A 24,613-nucleotide genomic window follows, 5' to 3' on the forward strand; every position below is an offset into this window, starting at 1 on the left:
TCTGCCTACAGTGCAGGAGACCTGGGTTTGATCCCTGTGACAGGAAGATCCCCTGGAGAAGAGAATGGCAACCCACTCCAGTATTCTTGCCTAGAGGATCCCCCGAGAAGGAGCCTATCAGGCTACAGTCCATGGAGTTGCAGAGTCAGATTCCACTTTGGAACTAACATTTTACTTCACACTTTCACTAATCTTTGTCATTGCCTTTAGTTATCTACAGACTGCTCAAAGGCAAGGATAAGAGTCAAATTCCTCTTTATATTTCTTATAGCACCTGAAAGGGTATCTTTTTAATATCAAGTGCTAAAAAAAAAAGAAAAAAAAGAGGCTAGTTCCTATCACAGTCTGATGAACAAACAAATTTTCTGGGACAACAGAGTATTGAAAGGAATAATTAGAGAATATAGCTAGTATAACTATAAAGAAAATATTTAATAGGAATCTAATTCACCTAATTCCCTGATGTCAGAACCAAAAAATATAATGCAAAATAAACAAAAGTGTTTCATATCTGGAGTACTGCTGCTGCTGCTGCTAAGTCGCTTCAGTTGTGTCCGACTCTGTGCGACCCCACAGACGGCAGCCCACCAGGCTCCGCCATCCCTGGGATTCTCCAGGCAAGAACACTGGAGTGGGTTGCCATTTCCTTCTCCATTGCATGAAAGTGAAAAGTGAAAGTGAAGACAGCAGAAGACAAATAAACAAACAAAAAACCAAAAGACAACAAAACCCTTCAACAGTCCTTAAAAAATGTTCAAAACCATGAAAATAATTTTGATGTGATTCTCCTTCACAAATGGGGTTCCATATTGAAGAAAAATCACCACACTGCTAAAGACAGATGACAACTCAGTTCTAAGGCCCTGAATGAAACTGGACTAGGAAGCTAATTGCTTTAATACTGTCTATGCATGCATGCATGGTAAGTCGCTTCAGTTCAGTTCAGTTCAGTCGCTTCAGTCATGTCCAACTCTGTGCGACCCTATGGACAGCAGGCCACCAGGCTCCTCTGTCCACAGGATTCTCTAGGCAAGAATACTGAAGTGGGTTGCCATTTGCTTCCCCCAATATTGTCTATTACTACTCTATTATCTCTTACAGTGTGAGAAAACTGATAATAAAACCTTTTTTGGAGTGGCAAGAACTCGCCACGAACTGCCTGTGGGTGGCAGCAGGCCTGTCGAAGCCTCAGCAATGGATACAGGATGGAGGTGACAGTCCTTCTGTCCAGGCTGCTGAGCTTCAAAGCCCAGTCGGAAATCTTCCTGAGTTTTACCACTGCATCCTGGCAGCACACTTCATGTTGACGGTGATAGAAATGTCTTTCCACCGGAGAAAAGTGAAGCCAGTGGGTTTCTTCTGTCTGAGGGGGTATCTGGATCTAAACAGAGGAGGAAAAAAAAAAGTCACCTGGAAATTTAATTTTTCATCCCAACTCTGCTTCTTGTTAAATTTTTCCCTAATATCTTAATCAATAAATACTTATCCTACTGACTTGGTCAATCACATCTTTCTTTGCAGACCTCCACATTATCTTGGCAATAAAGCTGTAGAGGAAATGAGGATTCTTCTTGCAATAAGGACGATAGAGAAGTCGAACCCACCAGTGTTTGACACAGTAAGGTTCAACAGCGAGAAATACCACTAACCCAAAAAGATCTGAAAAGAAAGAAAAAAAGCACGTTGAGAATACAGATAGTCTCTGACTTTTAATGGTTTGACTTAAAATTTTTGATTTTACCATGGAGTAAAAACAAATGTTGCTAATTAATAAATCATCAAATCTGATTTATCTCTCTCAGTCTAGCAGAGTGGCTGTTAACTGGGGTGGAAGGGTGTGATTTTCCCTGGGGACATTTGGCAATGACTGGAGACAATTGTGGGTGTCACAACTGCAAGAACACTACCAGCACCAGGAGTGGAAAAGCTCAATATCCAAAATACCCAGAACAGCTCCTAATAAAAATGAATTATCTGAGTCAAAATGTTAATGGGGCTAAGGTGGAGAAACCCTGGTCTAACACACAAAGAAAACAAATGAGACTTCTACTTCCAAATACAACAATAATAAGTCAGCTGAAGAAGCTGAACGGTTCTATGAAGACCTGCAAGACCTTTTAGAACTAACACCCAAAAAAGATGTCCTTTTCATTACAGGGGACTGGAATGCAAAAGTAGGAAGTCAAAAAACACCTGGCGTAACAGGCAAATTTGGCCTTGGAGTACAGAATGAAGCAGGGCAAAGGCTAACAGAGTTTTGCCAAGAGAACACACTGGTAATAGCAAAAACCCTCTTCCAACAACACAAGAGAAGACTCTACACATGGACATCAGCAGATGGTCAACACCAAAATCAGACTGTTTATATTCTTTGCAGCCAAAGATGGAGAAGCTCTATACAGTCAGCAAAAACAAGACTGGGAGCTGTCTGTGGCTCAGATCATGAACTACGTATTGCCAAATTCAGACTGAAATTGAAGAAAGTAGGGAAACCACTAGACCATTCAGGTATGACCTAAATCAAATCCCTTAGGATTATACAGTGGAAGTGAGAAATAGATTTAAGGGACTATTTCTGGTAGACAGAGTGCCTGAAGAACTATGGACCGAGATTTGTGACACTGTACAGGAGACAGGGAGCAAGACCATCCTCATGGAAAAGAAATGCAAAAAAGCAAAATGGCCGTCTGAGAAGGCCTTACAAATAGCTGTGAAGAGAAGTGAAAAGCAAAGGAGAAAAGGAAAGATACATCCATTCGAATGCAGAGTTCCAAAGAATAGCAAGGAGAGATAAGAAAGCCTTCCTCAGTGATCAGTGCAACGAAATAGAGGAAAATAATAGAATGGGAAAGACTAGGTATCTCTTCAAGAAAATTAAGAGATACCAAGGGAAGACTTCATGCAAAGATGGACTCAATAAAGGACAGAAATGGTAGGGACCTAACAGAAGCAGAAGATATTAAGAAGAGGTGGCAAGAATACACAGAAGAACTGTACAAAAAAGATCTTCACAACCCAGATGATCACGATGGTGTGATCAGTCACCTAGAGCCAGACATCCTGGAATGTGAAGTCAAGTGGGCCTTAGGAAGCATTACTATGAACAAAGCTAGTGGGGATGATGGAATTCCAGTTGAGCTACTTCAAATCTTAAAAGATGATGCTGTGAAAGTACTGCACTCAATATGCCAGCAAATTTGGAAAATTCAGCAGTGGCCACAGGACTGGAAAAGGTAAGTTTTCATTCTAGTCCCAAAGAAAGGCAATGCCAAAGAATGCTCAAACTACTGCACAATTGCACTCATCTCACACGCTAGCAAAATAATGCTCAAAATTCTCCAAGCCAGGGTTCAGCAATATCTGAACCGTGAACTTCCAGATGTTCAAGCTGGATTTAGAAAAGGCACAAGAACCAGAGATCAAATTGCCAACATCTGCTGGATCATTGAAAAAGCCAGAGAGTTTCAGAAAAACATCTATTTCTGCTTTATTGACTATGCCAAAGCCTTTGACTGTGTGGATCACAATAAACTGTGGGAAATTTTTCAAGGGATGGGAATACCAGACCACATGACCAACCTCTTGAGAAACCTGTATGCAGGTCAGGAAGCAACAGTTAGAACTGGACAGACATGGAACAACACACTGGCTCCAAATAGGGAAAGGAGTACGTCAAGGCTGCATTTTGTCACCCTGCTTATTTAACTTATATGCAGAGTACATCATGAGAAATGCTGGGCTGGAGGAAGCACAAGCTGGAATCAAGATTGCCAGGAGAAATATCAATAACCTCAGATATGCAGATGACACCACCCTTATGGCAGAAAGTGAAGAAGAACTAAAGAGCCTCTTGATGAAAGTGAAAGAGGAGAGTGAAAAAGTTGGCTTAAAGCTCAACATTCAGAAAACTAAGATCATGGCATCCGGTCCCATCACTTCATGGCAAATAGATGGGAAACAGTGGAAACAGTGTCAGACTTTATTTTTGGGGGGCTACAAAATCACTGCAGATGGTGAATGCAGCCATGAAATTAAAAGACGCTTACTCCTTGGAAGGAAAGCTATGACCAACCCAGACAGCATATTAAAAAGCAGAGATACTACTTTGCCAACAAAGGTCCATCTAGTCAAGGCTATGGTTTTTCCAGTAGTCATGTGTAGATGTGAGAGCTGGACTGTAAAGAAAGCTGAGTGCTGAAGAATTGATGCTCTTGAACTGTGGTGTTGGAGAAGACTCTTGAGAGTCCCTTGGACTGCAAGGAGATCCAGCCAGTCCATCCTAAAGGAGATCAGTCTTGGGTATTCACAGGAAGGACTGATGTTGAAGCTGAAACTTCAATACTTCTGGTCACCTGATGCGAAGAGCTGACTCATTTGAAAAGACCTTGTTGCTGGGAAAGATTGAGGGCAGGAGGAGAAGGGGACGACAGAGGGTGAGATGGTTGGATGGCATCCCCGACTCAATGGACATGAGTTTGGGTAAACTCCGTGAGTTGGTGATGGACTTGGAGGCCTGGCCTGCTATAGTCCATGGGGTCGCAAAGAGTCGGACATGACTGAGTGACTGGACTGAACTGAACTGAAGTCACATCAGGCTAACATTCCCACCACAGTTACTATTAACACACAAAAAAACAAAAAACAAAAGACCAGATACATTATAAGCGTGATAGCATTAAGGATATCAGAGAATCACGGAAGCAAAGATGAAAAATAAAGTAAATTTCCAGACATTCAGGAAACGCTATTTTTTAAGGTAACGTGGACATGAGAAGGACAAGGCAATGGCACCCCACTCCAGTACTCTTGCCTGAAAAATTCTATGGATGTAGGAGCCTGGTAGGCTACAGTCCATGGGCTCGCTAAGAGTCAAGACACGACAGAGTGACTTCACTTTCACTTTTCCCTTTCATGCACTGGAGAATGAAATGGCAACCCACTCCAGTATTCTTGCCTGGAGAATCCCAGGGACGGCAGAGCCTGGTGGGCTGCTGTCTATGGGGTAGCACAGAGTTGGACACAAGTGAAGCGACTTAGCAGCAGGACATGAGAAAACTTTTGGCGTCATTATCTTGACTGTGGAAATAAACTCACTGGTAAATATATATGTCAAAAGTTTACAAATTTTACATTTTAAATATTTATAGCTTCACTATATGTCATTCATACCTCAATAAAGCTGTTTAAAAAATCAATCAAAAATTTGTTAAAGGGTGCTAGTTACTCAAAACACCTGCCAACATCTTATTCATCCCAAATTAAGTACCCAGGGAACTGCAGAATTACTGCTCATATTCTTTTAACATCAAAATGAGAATAAAGTAAATGTGACAGGCATTTTCTCTATACCTTCTTAGCTAACTTTTGAGTTCAATGAGATCTTATTAACACCTAAATATCAACATACTGGACAGTTTCCAATGTAACAGCAGACCACTAAATTTTGCCTTTTAATTAGCCTAATATTATTCTACAAATATGTGTCTTAATGTAACTTAGTAAAATTACACAGGTATTTAAATATATACTTAAACATCTTCTTAAAAAACTCTTTTTCTCCTAAAAATGATCATCAAAAAATATTGTTTCTCAGGTCATTGTAATAGATGTTGATATTTTTACTTTAGTAGAATGGTAAGTTATCCTGCTAAGAACAAGTGATACATGAAAACCTGAATTTTCAAGAATGATAGGTTTTGAAGATGAATATCTGCCATAGGACTAAGGATATTTACATTTTTATAATTAAACCACATTTTAGTGACAGTTTTTCAAGAAATTTATTATGTAAACAAATATTTACTTATTTAAACTTTTAGTCTCAAATATTTGCAACTTGGACAAAAGTTTTAAAAATGTTGTCTATGTTCTATGGAAAATATTAGTTATATGAATGAGATTGATGTAGAAGCATCAGTTAAAATGTCTGAGTGGGAAGTCCTTATCTTTATAGACATAGCCAAGTGAAACTAACTCCTTTTTCTTCTCTCTCTCTTTCTTTCTTGTCAAGTTCTCCCCAGAGTTCAATACTGACCTGTGTCTATAGTGTTCAGGCAGGCACAATAACTGCTCAAATCGGGACAGTAGGGCTACTCACTACATATCTGTCTTCATATATATATATATATATATATAAACAAAAATCACTCGATTCCATTTAAAAAGGTAGATGTCTGAAACTATTAGGATCAAATATAAATATATTTAAATATATGCATAATCACCTAAGGATTTCAGCAAAAGTTAAGCAATACTTTTTGCTCAAAAAATTTAGGTTTTTCAAATAAATACAATATGTGAGGAAACCATCCATTACCTTCCAATCCTCTCTGTACTGGAGTGCCACTGATGCACCAGCGGTTAATCCCACTCAAGCGCTGAGCCATTTCTGCAGCCTGATGGGAGAGAATGAAAAGAGAGACACAAGCAAAATGCAGAAGGATTGTGTTTACTCATGAAAACAGCTCTCAAGCCCAGGCTTCAGGTCAGATACATTTGCCCTTACAGAATAGTTAGCACATTCAATACTGAACGTCATATTCAGTGGGCTATCTTCTAGTATAGAGCTCTTATTAGCAGGAGGCTGCCATGTGTCCTTTCAAAGAGGAAAGGAAGTTCACGTATAGGTAGAATGAAAATGCCCCAGCTGACTGATACATTCCTTAGACCACCCCATCCTCCAGATGAGAAGAACCACTGTGCTAATAGGCATGACTTATAAATTCAGTTCAGGTCACAGACTGGGCAAAGAAGACAGAATAAAGACATACAATGAAGTCTGAATAAAGGTTTTTCCTCTAGCATTTTTCCATTACCATTTGGTCTCTGATAAAAAGCTGTCAGTTACCGGAGCCTGTATGGTGAGCACTCCATGTAGCAGAAATGCTGATAAAAGTCCCTAAGTAGAGTTTACTTAGATCTACACCACATAAAAACTACCATCTTGTTCAAATATACATGAACTTTTCATACAGAGCAATGATTCCGAGTACCAAATAATTCCTAAGGATTATACAGCTCATGCACAAGAGAAAGCAAATGCAGAGTGTCCAAAGGCAAACTTTTGGCAAATGTCAATACTGTGGGTTAAACTACATGTAAACTATTAAATTTCCTATGAACAGTTTCCTCCAGTCTCTTCCCCAGCCCTCAAGCGATTCTGCAGAAATTCTCACTTTTACAGCAGGACATTCGACCATCTGAGCTTCATCAAGGCAGATCCTCCACCACTCCACAGCTACAAGAGGACTGGGAATAGCCATGTAGCGCTTCTGGTTCCTTAAGCGACGCCCATCCTCACTGTTGCTGTGTGGGATGTCTACATAGTTTAGTTCTGAACGGAGGACATCGTAAGTAATGATGACTATATCCTGTTCTGCCAAAAAATGAGGCTGTAAAAAACCATCTTTCTTCACTCCTTGATATACCTAGGATATAATCACAGACATTCATTTATACACTTACTGAGCTCTTTCTATTTGTTTTAACCAAACATCCTATAAGATACATCCCAGACCTATCTAGAGAAAGATGTATTTTAGTGTGGAAGACTAAAAACATAAGCAATGTGAAAGGAACTGTAACAGAAGTAAATGCAATAGCATCACAGTGGAGACCAATTTTATGGCTAAGGTAAATTCAGAGAGGAATTCAAATTTGCAGTAGATCTTAAAGTACATTCAAAAGTTTTCAGGGGTGGAAGAAAGGGCAAAAGGACTTTTAAGTAGGTGGGTAGATGGAATCAATAGTGCAAAAGCACAATGGTGTGAGAAAGTAGAACTAAAGAGCTATTATTTACTGAATGCCTTTCATGTTTTAGCACTGCAAAGTTTTATCTCCCACCTTTAACAACAACTCTGTTAGTTGTTATTATTCCTATTTCACACATAGGAAACATGAAGGGACTTACTCAAAACTCATAGTCAAGATACAAACCAAGGTTTGCCTCCTCTACAGAACAGAGCTCCTCAGTGGCAAAGACGGTGTTTTATAAACTACTGTATTATATACATGCCTACCATAGTGGCCGAAATATAGAAAATTTCTAGTAACATTTGTGAGGAAAGAAGGAAAGAGGAACACAAAGAGTAAAAAATACTAACAGAAGTGAACAATAACATTAAATGAAGACTCACTATGTGCCAGCACTTTATCAGATCATTTACTCTTCACAGAAAGTGTGTGGGGGTACAATTTTCAAAACTTAGCACAATTTCTGGCACGTAACAGGTGTTCACTAAATATTTGTTGAATGAGTAAACTGTTATTTTACAGAAGGGGTAACAGGCTTCAGAGGAAGATTCTGGAGCTAAAAGATGTCGGATCATACAAGCAGATAACTATTAAACAATGCTGCCTTTGAACTGCATTTCTTTCTGAATACAAAGATGTTTTCCCTTATAGAATTGAGGACTTTTTCAAAAACTTTCATAACTTTCCACTCAAAGTACTTTAACTTCTGATGTCAGAAAAGAATAAACAGTCTACTGTTCCTTTTCTTATTCTCAATTTCCTCTTCAAGTTTTGACTTAATATTATCATCTCATTAAGTTAATTTTGGGGATAAAAACAAGGTGACAGAGATTATAAAAATTATCGTAAGCAAACATTTACATTTTCCTATCCCTTTAAAGAGTCCGAACTGTCTTACCAAGACTCGAAGAGATGATGACCTCACATGCCTGTTGATTTCATCCACCCACTGATGACAGATGGAACTGGGGGAGATGATCAGAGTTGCTCTTGTAGATACTGGCTCCATCGCAACAAGGCAGTGGGGGCAGTAGAAAGGTTTAATCTTCAGATTCTTCTCTTCATAATTCACACATTTTGCATGTTGCCACAAGTGGCATTTCAGGCACTGAACACGAGGCTTACAGTCTACCTGGTCAAGTTCACCACATATGCACTCAAAGCGATAATTGGAAGAATTATAGGGACCCATGGTATTAGAATGTGGCACGTCATCACCAACAGGATTTAGAGATTCAGCTTGGTCCTTTGTTGAATGTTCTTGATTGACTTCAAAGACACATGTACTTTCAGATGGTGTAACATCAGTAATTTCAGAATTACCAGTAGGTGGACAGTGATCTTGTGGGTTGAGACTGATGTTCAGCTGGCTTTTTTCCCTTTTTGTGGATCGAACAGGTTTCTTCCTCCATTTACTACGATTTCTCCTGGGCTTATAGTAATAATAGTAAGGATCATCATCATCATCAGAGGTGTTTGATGGCAAATATTCAGAGTCTGTGTCCTTGTTTCCTGATTTTCTGGATTCTTTCTGAGTTTTCCTTGGACTCCCCACTGCCTATGAAAAACATTAATTTATTTCAATGGAGTGACATAGCTAAAATTAAACACCCAACTTCATGTGATTTACATAAAAATCTTGTAGGCAGTCTTTGTCACTCTTTCCCTGAGGAGAATCACTCTTGATCAGTGGCTTTCAAATTACTCTAAGAACTCCTCTCCCTGCAGGCCCAAAAGGAAAAGAAAACTCCACTGCTGTTTAATGAAGATTTGGAAGGAACAAAACTTAGAAATAAAGGGAGCTACTAATTTTGCTATCAACCTCTTATAATTTACAGTCGGTCTAAATCAATAAAAGACTGGTAGTTTATAATACATAAAGATACAATCTAGGGTAATTATGGGCTTCTCTGGTGGCTCAGCGGTAAAGAATCCACTGGTAGTGCAGGAGATGTGGGTTCAATCCCTGGGCTGTAAAGATCCCCTGGAGAAGGAAATGGCAACCCACTCCAGTATTCTTGCCTGGGAAATCTCATGGACAGAGGAGCCTGTCCATGGGCTACAGTCCGTGGGGTCATAAAAGAGGTCTCATGACTTAGTGACTCAACAACAACAGGGGCAATTATAAAAATATCAAGTATTAAAATATAGCTTTTAACCGAAGTAAAAATTAATCTACTAGTTACTGCTATAAACAGATAAATTCCTTCTTTCTTTCTCCTTTCTACTGGTGTACCCTCTTGCAATTATTTATTGAATGCCAATTCTGTGCCAGGCAACATGTTAGATGCTGGGGATATAAGTATGAGGTGTATTTAGCTCCTGGTCTCAAAGGAGTCTGTTGGAAAAGAGAGAACAGTAAAAGGCAACCCATTCCAGTATTCTTGCCTGGGGAATCCCATGGACAGAGGAGCCTGGTGGGCTACAAATCATGGTGTTGCAAAAGAGTAGGACACAACTGAGCACAACCCTTTAAAATGATGCTACAGGATTGCATAAGGGGGTTATATAACAGACAGGGGCTGTGTTGGGGAGGCAGATGCCAGCTGCACCTTCCTAGAAGTGATGTCACAGTCAAGGGTGAACAGAGGAATGAATGACATTAACATGGAATGACTGGCATTAACCGAAGGAGATTTTCCTTTTTTGGTAGCAGAAGGATTATTAAAAGCACAGAAGTTCATTGCAGTCTTCTAACCTGGCTGGGGAGAAAATGCTGCAGACTCACTACTCTTGGAAGAGAACTTTTTGGTCTGCCATTTCTTTCACAGTAACTAAGTTAGTAACTCCACATTTTGAATTGCTGTCATCAGTCTTTTCTTGCTTTATATTCACAAATTTTTAACTATTTTCTTAAAAGCAAATTGTAGTATTGACCCAGAAGAAGAAGTTTTGTAACAAAATGTAAATATTTTAAAAGGGAAAATGAGAACTTTTTAGATTCAAACAGTATGTAAAGAGTTATGCAGATGTAATGTATTAATATTTTTAAAGTATGGAACACGCTTTTTGAGTGCTGACAATAGCATGAGGGTGAAGAAAAGTTATTTTAACCTATATTATGCTTTACAAACTAACTGCATAATCCACTCAATTAATGCTTATTTTTAGTTTCTACTCTGATGGAACTTTTATTCAGAAAGTAGAAAACAGAAGTCATAGCCATTAGTGTTTTTCCTAATGTTTCTTTTTTATCATCTGGCTGTAAGAGCTTTAGACAGGTGGGATCCGTCAACTTACTTTGTAAAGTATCACATACAACTACTTAATAAATGCTGTTACCTGCTTTCTCGTTTTATCATATATGTCCTCTTCTTTGTAATTCTTCCCCAATGTAAAAGTACCAGAAAAACCATGGCCTTTGATCTGTTTCACAAGGCCTTCAAAAATCAAACATTTGAGCATCCGTTTCAGAAGACTCCTGTTCCGCTGAACATCATATCTATATATAGAACTGACATATTTGTAGATGGAAAGAATAGAAACTCCTTTTTTTCCATTCATTTCTTTAACAGCTGTCAGGATCATCACACGTGTAGCTAAATGCAAAAGGATATACTAACTCAGTCAAAACAATTAAAGTGAAAAGAAAATAAAATTCAGTTAATCTTAATGTGCATTAAGAACCATGTTAAGTAAAAAATAAAGATTTATTAAAGACATGCTATCTGTACATCATCATTTTGAAGAATATGTAATAAACTTGTCTCAATTAAGAAATAAATTACAGTAATGAAAATAATTTAAGAAGAATTACATTAATTTGCTAATCTACAAATTAAGCAACAAACTATCTGGATCAAGTCAAACCAAAGAATAAATCTTTATTTTTGTTAAGATAATATGCCTTGTAACCAAACTTTTATGCAAAGTATAAACAACTGTAAAAACAATTATTTATAACAATTATAAGTTATTGCTATTAAAGATTATAAGAATTGGAACAAATATCACTGCAAAAGGTGTTACCTTTAAGAGATTTCATACTTACGGGGGCACTGAACTTTTTCTTTTGGTTCAAATTCCATATTTTGGGTTTCTGTCTTTTTTACATTTTCGCCAGAATAATGTGATGGAATGAAATAATTTACCACTTCTCCCTGATATAAACAACATTAAGTAGTTACACAGTGTTTTGCTTTCAGTATTCTGAGTTGCTTCACAAAGTTAACCCTCCTATTAAGGAGATGCAAACGAGTTGTAACAAATTATGAAAGAAAGGGCTAAATATGTTGTTTACACATACAAACCTTATTTTTTATTTCAGAGTTAACAGCTAGCCATCATTTAAAAAAATTATGCATATTAAATTACTTGAAGTGTGAAACTTCTGAAATTAACATTTTAAGGCTTGTTTAAAAACTGTATTAGCCCACTCAATTTGTAATAGTAATCAAAATAGTTAAAATTAACACAGCTAATGAGCAGGAACCCCCAAAAGGAAGTTATTGATAGTTAAAACTGTACACACCAACTCATTTTTCTACAAAGGAAACAGACATTCCCTACTTTATCCCTTACTCAAATCTGAAAGGATAATTTTGCAAACTTTACTCTATCAAAAGATCACATAACTGCTAAGGTTGTGAGCATGGTGGACCCTACAGGTAATTAGAGTATGCTTTTAACTAGTGGCCTCATTTCGGCAGGATTTAATGTGCTAATTGACGATTTCATTATCTGAAAATATAAGCTACAAGCTATGAGTCTCAGTGAAGTTTTTTTTTCTTATAAACTCTAAAACTTATATTTTTAAACACAACTATACATTTTAGAGGGTTTCCCTGGGGGCTCAGATGGCAAAGAAATCCACCTGCAATGCATGAGACCCAGGTTCAATCCCTGGGTAGGGAAGACCCTCTGGAGAAGAGAATGGCTACCCACTCCACTATTCTTGCCTGGAGAATCCCATGGACAGAGAAGCCTGGGGGGCTACAATCCCTGGGGTTGCAAAGAGTTAGACATGACTGAGTGACTAACACATATACATTTTAGAATAAAGACTGTTTCATCGAGAAATTTTGTTTGTTTCATTTGTTCATTTCATTGAGAAATCTACTTACTAAGCTATTTACCCTTTAACAAAGTTCTAATTATTTGACCCTAATATTTACATATCTGAGATTTGCACAATTTTTGAAAAACAGCTCTCAAAAATATGTAGCAGTAATTTGGAGATCTGAAGTAGTGACATTTGAGGAAGTAATCAAACTTTCATAAGAGAATTTCTCTGCCAACTAGAAGGAAGCTTGATAAATAACAGCATATCTATCCCCTTCTTGGTTGGCCGATATCACTTTAAAAAACTCCGCCAGGTCACAAATATCCCATTTTCTGTGCCTATGTGAAGTTAACGACTAATACAAATCATAAGCCACAGAATAAACTGAAAGTGTTGACTTAAGTGCCAACCAAATGTTCAACATACGATGCTTTCTGGAGAACATATGCTCTGCTTTCCCAAGCCCAGTAGTACTCCTCCTACCTCAGGAAGAGTGAGAGCATCTTGTTTGACATCTTGTCGAGTATGTGTCAGAATCAGAGCCAAAACCTCCACTGTCTTTCCAAGACCCATCTCATCTGCTAAGATCCCACCAAGCAACTGTGGTCCAGCATTTGGGTACTCACGAATGATGCTAAAGGAAAATACAAGAAAAACACATCACAGGAATGCAAATATAAATCACACTGTTCCTAAAGAGAACTGGGAGAAATGCATAAAAGTCTCAAGCTTTTTAAAACTATACTTTCAGTTGCAGCAATTATAATCCCTAGATCATGAATATAAGAACTGTGAGAATAAAAAAAGCTGCCTGAGCTGACAACTTAAGCGTGCAGAAACAGAATTGGTACTATCATCATTTTTTTTTCTCCCATAAATAAAGGGAAGCATGTCTACCTCTGTGACCTTTATCAATCTGTGAATAAAAATGGCAAGAACTACTGATTCACTAATCATATTTAATGATTCCTAAAACTCTTCTATAATAAAATTAACAAATTTAATGAACTGACCCATAATTAGGTGATATTTTTATTTAAAGTTATACTCTCTTTAAATATCAATAACTACATATCTACATCTACCCTACTGCATTTATCTACCAAAAAATTACAAGTGCTATTAATTCCATGTCTATCCTATCTATAAAACTGTCTAATGTGACTTTAATTTAGTATGCTTTTCTGAGGTACTGCCAAGGCTGAAGACATATGCCATCAATCTCATATAGGTTTTCATAATATTTGTTTTCAATATCAAGCACATAAGCAAAATTTTGCCTTACCAGCCTGTGTATGGATTGTAGTAGAGTTTCAAACCCTCAGATGTAACAATTTCTCGCCACAGAAAGTGTAGGGCATTTTCTAAAGAAAAATAAACCATTTTCTGTTTATTTCCCATTCTGCTAGGTAATCACATTAAAAGTAAATCAGCAGTCAGGATACCATGGGGAGGCACATACATGTGAGTAAGAGGCCAGGACCCCTCTCTCATTCTTCAGATATCATTCTTTTGCTTCCTTTGTTTTGCGCACAAATATTTTCCATAAAAGCAAGTGATAAGACAGAAAAACTAAAGCAAATTATACTTGCAATTATATTGGATACTTTATAATTTATCAATTGTGTTTTAATTATGCAAAGTATAGCAAAATGTACAAATTATACTAGTATAGAGGATTAACAGGAAAAGAAAAGCAATACATATCATCAAGGCTTACCTAATAAATGAAAGCAGCTTGTCTTTTATAAATGCTTTAAGAAGTTAAATGTTTTATATTGTTAAATAACTTCGCAGATAAATGATACTGTGCTAATACATTAACTTATATCAGATCTAACCTTTCATATGGGTCTGAGTAGAGGAAAGGCTTAACTGAGGAAAAAGAAAATCTAAAACTACAGCAATGAAGTACTGAGTCTGTGTCAACCAGCGTCTTCCACTATCCCTTCTAAATATTTTAAGTTGTTTAAACCAACTGCTAAGTCGTAAGTATGTCTCTACTTACCAGTGAAATGGTTAGTCATTTTTTGTTACCTTCTTCAGTGATTAATAGATAAAGTAGGAATACAGACATATAGGTTTTATAAAATGAAAAAAATTGAAAGATAAAAAGTTTTAATTTATGGGAACCATAGAGAACTGAGAAACCACTAAATGACGCATGTGATTTAATCAACAAAATCTAGCCTGGGGACAAAAAACAATGAATTACTGATACACGCAGCATGGATGAACCTCAGAAACATTATGTTGAAAGAAGGCAACTCCCTCCACCTGAGTGGACATATTTTATTATTGTCTGTTTCAAAAACAAGCAAAACTAATTTATGATGACAGTGGTTGCTTCCTGAAGGGGTTGTAGGAGAACTGACTAGGCAATGATGGAAAGTGCTGGGAATGATGGAAATATTTTATGTCAGCAGTGTATGATACAAATATTAAAAGAAACAGGTAAAATTCATTTTAATATTTTTTAGTCTAATTTAATCAAAATACAATATTATCATTTCAATATGTAATCAATATAAAAAGTAGTAGTGAGATATTTCACATTCTTTTCTTTTTGTACTATTGGAAATCTAGTGTGTATTTTAAACTTACACCACATAATTTGGACAGTCACATTTCAAGTCTCAATAGGCACGGGTGGCCAGTGTCTACTTTTGGGAAAGTCTGGTTCTATGTCTTAACTGAATTGCTAGTTACATAGATGCAGAGATTTATCAAAACTTATCAAACTGTGCCCTTAAGATCTATGCATTTACTGTATCTTACACCTTAATAAAATTCCTTAGTTAAAAAAAATTATTTTATTTTAGAGAAAAAATATAGCCTGTAGGAAATTCTATAGAGCTATAAAATTTCTTCAACAAATATAAGAAAAAAAATAGGAGAGGAAATAAAACCTATGGACTAAAAGAAACTTAAGAGACAGCAAGTAATTCCAATATTATATGGATGTTATTTGGTTTCAGATTTGAATAAACTAAAGAGAGAGAAATAGAAAGGGGGTTAAGAAGGAAGAGAGACAGTGATACTAAGAAATTTTGGGGTTTCAAAATTCATTATATATATATATTTGTTTAAAAGAGCCTTTCTTTATATTTTAATGAAATAAACTGAAATATTAACAGATGAAATGATATAATATGTGGGGTTATTGTCGTTGTTTAGTCACTCAGTTGTGTCCGACTCTTTGCGACCCCATGGACTGTAGCCCACCAGGCTCCTATGTCCATGGGGTTTTCCAGGCAAGAATACTGGAGTAGGTTGCCATTTCCTTCTCCATGTGGGCTTACTACTTCAAAATAATTCAGAATATGGGAGACGCAAGAGTAAGAAATAATATTGGCTATGAACTGATACTTCCAAAATAAAAAGTTTAAAAAAGTTTGTTGGATAAAAAAGTAGGAGAAATACGAAAGAGATATTCATCACTAATTAAAATAAATCTATATAGGAAAAAGGAGAAATAGTTAGCACTTCACTTCCTAGGGTCATGTAAAAATCTCATCTAGTGCCCATTCTTTTAAAGACAATGATAAAGCGGTGACACAAATGATTCCCATAAACCGACTACTTTTATGAAAACACTTACTAGATGACATTTCATTTTATTATTTATTTTGTGGAGTAAAGAAAATAAGTACAACTAGGAAGCTCACATTAGTCACATGTTAGTCTCCCCCTTTTATAAACTTACTTTCTGTCCCTAACATTCATGATTAAATTGTACAGTTTCTTCCATATATTAGCAAGATTCCCATCTGATCAGGTTACAAAAGCAATTCTTAGTTGGAAAGGCATGTAAAAAATTTCTTCGTTTTTAAAAATTCCATCAAGGCAGCCTTTACTCTGGCTGGAAAAATCAGTTCAAACTTTTATGGATGAGGGAACTCATAAATGAACTTCTCTAGGTGTCAATTTTGAAGGATGTTTTAGAAAATAATTTTGTTCACAGTAACATACCCATTCTATCCCATGCTTTCAATACGATTTGTTTACTGACAGATTTCCTTCACCCTAACTCTCTCATCTAATCCCTCTGATCAATTTGCCTTTCTTTAAGTATCTTATACTTGCCACTAGCAGGGGTGCTTTTGAAATGCTCCTGTTGTAGCATCCAGTTGACAGCCTCTCTTTGGTATGGTCTCAACACAGGGGTCAGCGCAGGATGCTGGACATCCACTTGGATGGACCGAGTTTCTTGCTTATGTGTCTGCTTCACAAAGTGATAGAGTTCATCAATGTCCTGTCCCTCTGGCTCACTATCGGAACCTTCCTCATCCTCTTCCAACACATCTGTATATCCAAGAACAAGTGTACTCAAAACAACAAGATCTACATTTGTAACTATAAGCAATTCTCATTTCCAAAACATACCATGTACTCTCCCAACTCTGCGGCTTTGCTCAGTGTGCCTTTTGACTGATCAAAAATCTATGCTTCCACCCTTCAAGATAATATAACTGATCCTTTTTTCATGACATTTTGTTTTCCCTGATCAGAATACTCTCCTCTGTGTTCATGCTACAGTCTTATACGTTGGATATGGCAATACATTGCAGTCTTTCTCGTAGTATAATCATTTGTGTGCATTCATCCCTTCCCCACTGAACTGTAACGCTCTTTGAGAGCAAAGGCTGTCTTTTGTTTTCATAGCTCCTCAGAGCAGCCAGCATGTGCTATGCCCATTGTAGATGTTTAATAAACCTTTGAGGAACTGAATGTGAATATCTATTGCAGTTTGTAGAAGAATAATTTATTTCACTTTTATAATATTAAAAAAATCCACAGGCAGACAATTTTCTACATCTAATAAGATAAAGTTTCCCATTCTATTTCTTATGCTAAAAAAGGATAGGTATTTGGTAACAGCAGCAGCAGCCAATTAGGAGATTAAGGGCTTATGCTACCAACACAAATTCGTAAGAATTTCATATTCATTTGTTGGGCACAACTGCCCTGTGGAAAAAGATTCACGCCTACAATGTGGGAAAAAAAAAACCCCTCAAACTCTTGAAAAATTTGCAAGGCCTCTTTAGCCAATGATTTATTACTGAATGGTTTCAAACAGGCCTACACACATTTGTAGGACATACCTCATATGCCTTAAAACAAAGACTGTACCATAAAATACATAATTAACTTTTTTCAATAAAAATTATGTCCTTTTAAGATTTTCAAAAGTTTACAATAAATGTGTAGTTATATGCTTGGCTATTTCTGTTAGTGTAGGTGCATATTATTAGTAATTAAATTTGAAGTTTTCTTTTGAAAAGTTCCAATTTTATTATTTTTAAAAGGCAGAATAATGGATTCTTATCATAACTTTAAAAAAGTTCTAGATGTACGTGAAAGCATTCCTTCCAATTCTGAAACCAGTGATTTTCCTTCTTTTATGTCTTTAGCATGCAAATGATTCACTATTATTAGTATTATGAAGCTTCCCAAAGAATGTACTGCAGAAAAACAACTCAATAACCAAGCTTAGAAACTGATTTCCCAGATATCCCAGTGTGAAACTGTTCTGATTTGCACCAGAAATAAGGCTGACCCACCATGAGCAGGACTTGGAGAATCTGAGCCGTTTTTCCAGTCGTGCTGATGGGCTGCAGCAAGCCATCCACACTCTCCCTTGGGAACCAATGGCAGACAACTCTGAAACTGCAGTCCTGACCAAGGATGCAACTTCTTGCCAAGAAACAGTAGCAAAGTTAACTGGTCTTTATGGGAAGCAGGCTCTTGAGATTATTTGTCAGACTGCAAAGGAGAGGTGGAGTAAAGGCCGGCCAAGAATCTCTGGCCATGACAAAATAAAAAAAAAAACAACAAAACACACAGGAATAATGCAAAAATTCCAATCAGCTCAGATCCCTTTATATTCTGCCTATTGATGCCATCAACATTTCTTGAGTACACACTATAAGCATATTATTAAGCAAAAAAAAAAAAAAAGACAAAAAGTATAGTAGTGGGGGCATTTAAGATAAGTATAATTTTGCCATATAGCAATTTTATGTTGGTTGTTCAATTTTATTATGGTTTTATTAGCTGTTTTTCTGGTTGTTATATACAGGATTTGGGAGAAATCCAAAGCTCTTCAGTAGCAGCAATTTTAAAGTTTACTTTAAAAATTACCTGGAATAATAAAATTGTATAGCTTTTCCATAACTCTCTTCATGAGTTGATTGAACTTTTTCATTCTTGAACTTGCATCACTCAGAAAATCTGGTTTTGCTAGGCCAGCTTCCAAAAGATAAATTCCAACCTACAAATAATTAATCAACATTAAAGTTTTGATTGTACTACACCATTTTTTTATGACCATATAAGAAACACATTTTTAACACCATCAGTTTTAAAGGTATTCAGAGTATTTACCCCATAAATTCTAAATATATACCTACCAAATCTCATATATTTCTGCTTTCAGTAACAAATTTATTCTGTAAATGCAGTGCTTAATATGTGTGATGTACCATTTAAGTACCTAGAAAAAAATATTTCCCTAACTGGAACCAAATCTGCGAGACTGATGAGAACACCAATTTTACCTACCAAGTCAATGATTTTCCAGCTAGATGATCAGCAGAATAATCAGTGAAGCTGGTTAAAAATACAGATTCCCCAAGATCGTTAAGCACAGATAGGTTTTACTAGTCCCTATTACTAGATCAAACACTAACATGTTGAGGAAAATAGGCTCTGATTAAGGTTATACAGCTTGATTTTGGTGAAACAATGTAGTATGAAGCTTTCCAGTCAAAATACTTGAATTTTAATACTGGCACTGATACTTAAGAGCTAAAAGAACAAACAAAATGATTGATTTTAACCCAAATGTTCTCGTTTGCAAAATGGAGAAGACTATATGAGATAGCCCACTTAGTATAATTTTAAAAGTTCCTAATGGCATCTGGGGAGAAGGCAATGGCCCCCCACTCCAGTACTCTTGCCTGGGAAACCCCGTGGACGGAGGAGCCTGGTAGGCTGCAGCCCATGGGTTCGTGAAGAAGCGGACGCGACTGAGCGACTTCACTTTCACTTTTCCCTTTCATGCACTGGAGAAGGAAATGGCAACCCACTCCAGTATTCCTGCCTGGAGAATCCCAGGGACGGAGGAGCCTGGTGGGCTGCGATCTACGGGGTCACAGAGTCGGACATGACTGATGCGACTCAGCAGCAGCAGCAGCAGCAGCAGCAGCAGCAATGGCATCTGGTCCCATCACTTCATGGGAAATAGATGGGGAAACAGTGTCCGACTTTATTTTTGGGGGCTCCAAAATCACTGCTGATGGTGATTGCAGCCATGAAATTAAAAGATGCTTACTCCTTGTAAGGAAGGTTATGACCAACCTAGATAGCATATTTAAAAGCAGAGACATTACTTTGCCAACAAAGGTCCCTCTAGTCAAGGCTATGGTTTTTCCAGTGGTCATGTATGGATGTGAGAGTTGGAGGGTGAAGAAAGCTGAGTGCTGAAGAATTGATGCTTTTGAACTGTGCTGCTGGAGAAGACTCTTGAGAGTCCCTTGGACTGCAAGAAGATCCAACCAGTCCATCCTAAAAGAGATCAGTCCTGGGTGTTCATTGGAAGGACCGATGTTGAAGCTGAAACTCCAATACTTTGGCCACCTCATGCGAAGAGTTGACTCATTGGAAAAGACCCTAATGCTGGGAAGGATTGGGGGCAGGAGGAGAAGGGGATGACGGAGGATGAGATGGTTTGATGGCATCACCGACTCGATGGACACGGTTTGGGTAAACTCTGGGAGTTGGTGATGGACAGGGAGGCCTGGCATGCTGCGATTCATGGGGTCGCAAAGAGTCGGACATGACTGAGTGACTGAACTGAACTGAACTGAATGGCAGATAATCAACAAACACAGTTTCCTTCATTTCTCTGTATTATGCTGGGCCCGATTCCATGATCACTAAGAGTCTCATATATTTTTTCAGTAAAGAACAAAATTCAATCAGCATTACACTGTAATAAGTGGCAAAGAGTACTTTTCATTATTATTTATATTCTGCTCTGTGTTTGCTTAGAAATGCCTTGCTATTGCAGCAGTAAGTGTTTAAATATTTATAAAAGTAGGGATTAGGGAAGACAGAAGAGACCAAGACTTGATGTGGGGGAGAAGTGGATAGAACACAGACGTACAAACCACAAATTCTTAAATCTGTTTTTAACTTGAGCCACAATTTGTGGCACTCACAATCACCAGAGAAGGGATGCTAGGTTGCAGAGTTTGACTGTACAGGGAAGAATTAATTACAATCTAATGCTTCTAAATGATTTTCTCCTTTCCTTCAGTCAATTCTGAAGCTACAAATAGGGCTATTGATATAACTGCTTTTTAGTGTGAGAAAAAGTCTACAAGCAATAAATGCTGGAGAGGGTGTGGAGAAAAGGGAACCCTCTTACACTGTTGGTGGGAATGCAAACTAGTACAGCCACTATGGAGAACAGTGTGGAGATTCCTTAAAAAACTGGGAATAGAACTGCCATATGACCCAGCAATCCCACTGCTGGGCATATACACCGAGGAAACCAGAATTGAAAGAGACGTGTGTACCCCAATGTTCATCGCAGCACTGTTTACAATAGCCAGAACATGGAAGCAACCTAGATGTCCATCAGCAGACGAATGGATAAGGAAGCTGTGGTACATATACACAATGGAATATTACTCAGCCATTAAAAAAAATACATTTGAATCGGTTCTACTGAGATGGATGAAACTGGAGCCCATTATACAGAGTGAAGTAAGCCAGAAAGAAAAACAACAATACAGTATACTAATGCATATATATGGAATTTGAAAGATGGTAACAATAACCCCATATGCGAGACAGAATAAGAGACACAGATGCATAGAACAATTTTATGGACTCTGAGGGAGAAGGTGAGGGTGGGACGTTCTTGGAGAATAGCATTGAAACATGTATATTATCATATGTGAAACAGAACACCATTCCATGGTCGATGCATGAGACAAGGGCTCAGGGCCGGGGCAATGGGATGACCCAGAGGGATGGGATGGGGAGGGAGGTGGGTGGGGGGTCCAGGAAGGGGAACACATGTAAACCCATGGCTGATTCATGTCAATGTATGGCAAAAACTATTACAATATTGTAAAGTAATTAGCCCCCAACTAAAATAAATAAATTTATAAAAAAAACAAAACAAAACAAAAAAAAATGTATAACACACGTTTGATGTTTTCAACCGAACAAAAGTGAATTTAACATTTTAGAATTTCAAGTATTGAATCAAGTATATTCAAGTATATTTCAAGTATTAGCATGAAGACATATTAATTTGCTTTATAGTTTCAAAGTACATTTACTTACATTACCTCCTCAGATTTTCAGCACAGTTGTATGAGGTAAAAGGAATGAGTATTATTTACATTTCATATGGAAAGAAGCTGAAAGTAGAGTCTTTAAAAGATTCACAAAAAGTTACTAAGTTAGTGAATACTAGAGCCTGAAATGAATCATATATTCATCCATTTGCTGAAAATCTGTTTAGTATTTGGTATTCTACTGGGCTGTGAAGATTAAAAAAACTTCATAGTTGAGTGAGGGGGGGAAGGTCTAAAATGGAAGTACACTACAAGTGATCAAGGCAAAAATAAGCGTGTGCGTCAGGTATTATGGGGGAAGAGCACGTAACACCACCCATGGAGTTTAAGAAAAGATTTCCCCAGATGAAGTAAACCCTGAGCTGCACATTGAGGAATGACCAGAAGTTTTGAGGGATGAGGAAGCAACAACCTGGGCAGAGGGAAGTATGACAGCGAAAGCACAGATGCAGAAAGACATCAGGGTGTATGCAGGAAACAAATCAATTTGTAGTTTCTGGGACAGAATAAAAAGCAGAGTGATAAAGAGTTGAGAAGGAGACAGATAAAGCTGGAGGAGACAAAGGCCTGTCAAAGGAGAGACTTATATGCCAGATTACAGTTAATTCTGCAGGCATAAACAGACTAGAATTCCATTTGCATTCATATCATACCAGCCCAGAGACAAAGGAGATGAAAGAACTGGAAAGGCAATGACGGAAGGATTGCTACTGGAAGAGAAAGAGATAATGAAGATCAAAACAAGGCACTGAGAGTAGAGCTGAAAAAGGTGAATCAGGAAGATCCCAAAAAAGTACAGCATGGAAATGACAGGCTATGATATATAAAATATATATATATATATATATTTTTATAGTTATTGAATGCCCGCAATGAAGTGTTCTTTGACACTTAATAATGAAATGCTTATCGCTGGCTTTACAGAGCTTCTAAGTTAACTTCAAAATGGGGTATCCAATGAAGAACCTTAAGGGATACCATATAAATTGATACCTTGATACTGTTGTTTTCTTCTGGTTTTTGGTAAAGTTTTATTCTTTTCTTCTTTTGCAGCCATCCCAAATCTTCTAACATTTCACTGCTGAAGGACGACTCCACTTGAATTCCCTTGTCACAGCTACTGACTGGCTCATTGAGTCCTCTTTCTTTTTTCTCTACATTTTCACATCCTGAACGAATATAGATCAGGAACTGATTGCTCAACTCGGAACTTGTCAGTGTAAAACTCTTTTCAGAAAAATTTTCAATTAAACACTGTTTAGGAAGAAGCTGAAGAGTGAATTCTCCTAGAAATGCTTTCCAAGAATTATCAAAGTGATAGGGGGAAATTACAATATTCAGCTTTTTAGACAAAGGGGAAAAAATGCCACCAGTCTCTTCTTTATCAATTGATTTTGAGATGCTCACGGCTTCGGAACATCTCTTCTTTTCTCTATGAGCCACTTCTTCCTTTAGACTGTCGTCTAGGAGGATGCGGTGAGCAGGAGAGGAGCCCAAACCTGGGCAGCACTGCTCGTCATCAGTTAAGGTGAGAGGTTCATTCCTTCTGTCCTCATGCATATTCCAGCAAAGCTGCTGTTGCTTTTCCTCATCTACCCTCACTGGGGGAGCACGTTTCCGTCGGCTGCTCATTCTCAAGTTCTCTTGGTAAATATGAACCCTAGAAGATAAACACAACAGCAGACATTCCAAGAGAGGATATAAGTATTCAGATGAGCAGTTCAACATAGAATAATAATCCCACACATAACATGAAATCTTTAAAGAGATACATAAAGCAATGGATAATTTTTTTTTAATAAGTCAAATACAGTTATGGAACACATTGACTATAATCTTTTGTATCACACAAATCCTAATGATCTTAATGGTATTTTAGAGAAATTTAATATAGACAGATTTTTGTTTAAAATAAGTTCTAAAAATACATTTAATGATTTTTAAATGCATGATGGTAAGGTAAATCTCTCAAACATTCCGGAAATGCTTATTTGAAAACTTTTAGTAATACTTAAACCCATATAATCACTACAGGATTTCATTTTGTTTTATAATTCCAAAGAGTTAACAAAACTTCACTTGACCCTGACATAGCTTAAAAATCTCTAAAAATATATTCTTTTTCAAAAGAGGAAAATGAAAATATGGAAATGTATTTCTTTTTGTGAATTAGCTGATAGAAAGAATAAGAGGATAGCTGGACAAGAAATAAGATGGTGACAGATAGCAACGAGGGGGAGATAAGGCATAGACAATAAAAGAAAAGAATTTAAAAATATCAGAAAAAATGAAACGAACGCTTTTTCAATTAAGTTGAAAGTAGCCTATATAAGGCAGGCCCTAAACTATATATATGTATATATATATTTTAAAGTTGCTCAGTCGTGTCCGACTCTTTGCGACCTCATAGAGTATACAGTCCATGGAATTCTCCAGGCAAGAATACTGGAGTGGGTAGCCTTTCCCTTCTCCCAAAAGAATA

The 24,613-nt window shown here is 37.2% G+C and overlaps 1 protein-coding gene across 19 annotated transcripts in view; it reads right to left on the reverse strand.

Moving 5' to 3' along the window:
- The window catches only part of SHPRH (SNF2 histone linker PHD RING helicase), an 84,842-nt gene that overhangs the window by 52,269 nt on the left and 7,960 nt on the right, over positions 1–24,613 (reverse strand). For 15 of the 19 annotated variants that reach the window (XR_014065348.1, XR_014065344.1, XR_014065345.1 and 12 more), the window contains exons 2-13: positions 23,125–23,791; positions 18,899–19,028; positions 16,841–17,059; positions 14,040–14,118; positions 13,238–13,388; positions 11,744–11,852; positions 11,035–11,291; positions 8,651–9,310; positions 7,176–7,427; positions 6,317–6,395; positions 1,496–1,659; positions 1,125–1,381 (exon numbers count right to left, since the gene is read on the reverse strand). Coding sequence is in view for 12 of the 19 variants with exons in the window: in XM_081529868.1 (XP_081385994.1) it covers positions 1,125–1,381; positions 1,496–1,659; positions 6,317–6,395; positions 7,176–7,427; positions 8,651–9,310; positions 11,035–11,291; positions 11,744–11,852; positions 13,238–13,388; positions 14,040–14,118; positions 16,841–17,059; positions 18,899–19,028; positions 23,125–23,763 (2,996 nt within the window). In the remaining 7 variants the exon portion in view is untranslated. The remainder of the gene's footprint in view (positions 1–1,124; positions 1,382–1,495; positions 1,660–6,316; positions 6,396–7,175; positions 7,428–8,650; positions 9,311–11,034; positions 11,292–11,743; positions 11,853–13,237; positions 13,389–14,039; positions 14,119–16,840; positions 17,060–18,898; positions 19,029–23,124; positions 23,792–24,613) is intronic. The other 4 variants (XM_081529875.1, XM_081529877.1, XM_081529878.1 and 1 more) reach the window with 1 other exon arrangement.

This window comes from Giraffa tippelskirchi, chromosome 9, assembly GCF_054371585.1.
Source record: "Giraffa tippelskirchi isolate mGirTip1 chromosome 9, T2T-mGirTip1v1.2.pri, whole genome shotgun sequence".
NCBI classification, from domain to species: Eukaryota; Metazoa; Chordata; class Mammalia; order Artiodactyla; family Giraffidae; genus Giraffa; species Giraffa tippelskirchi.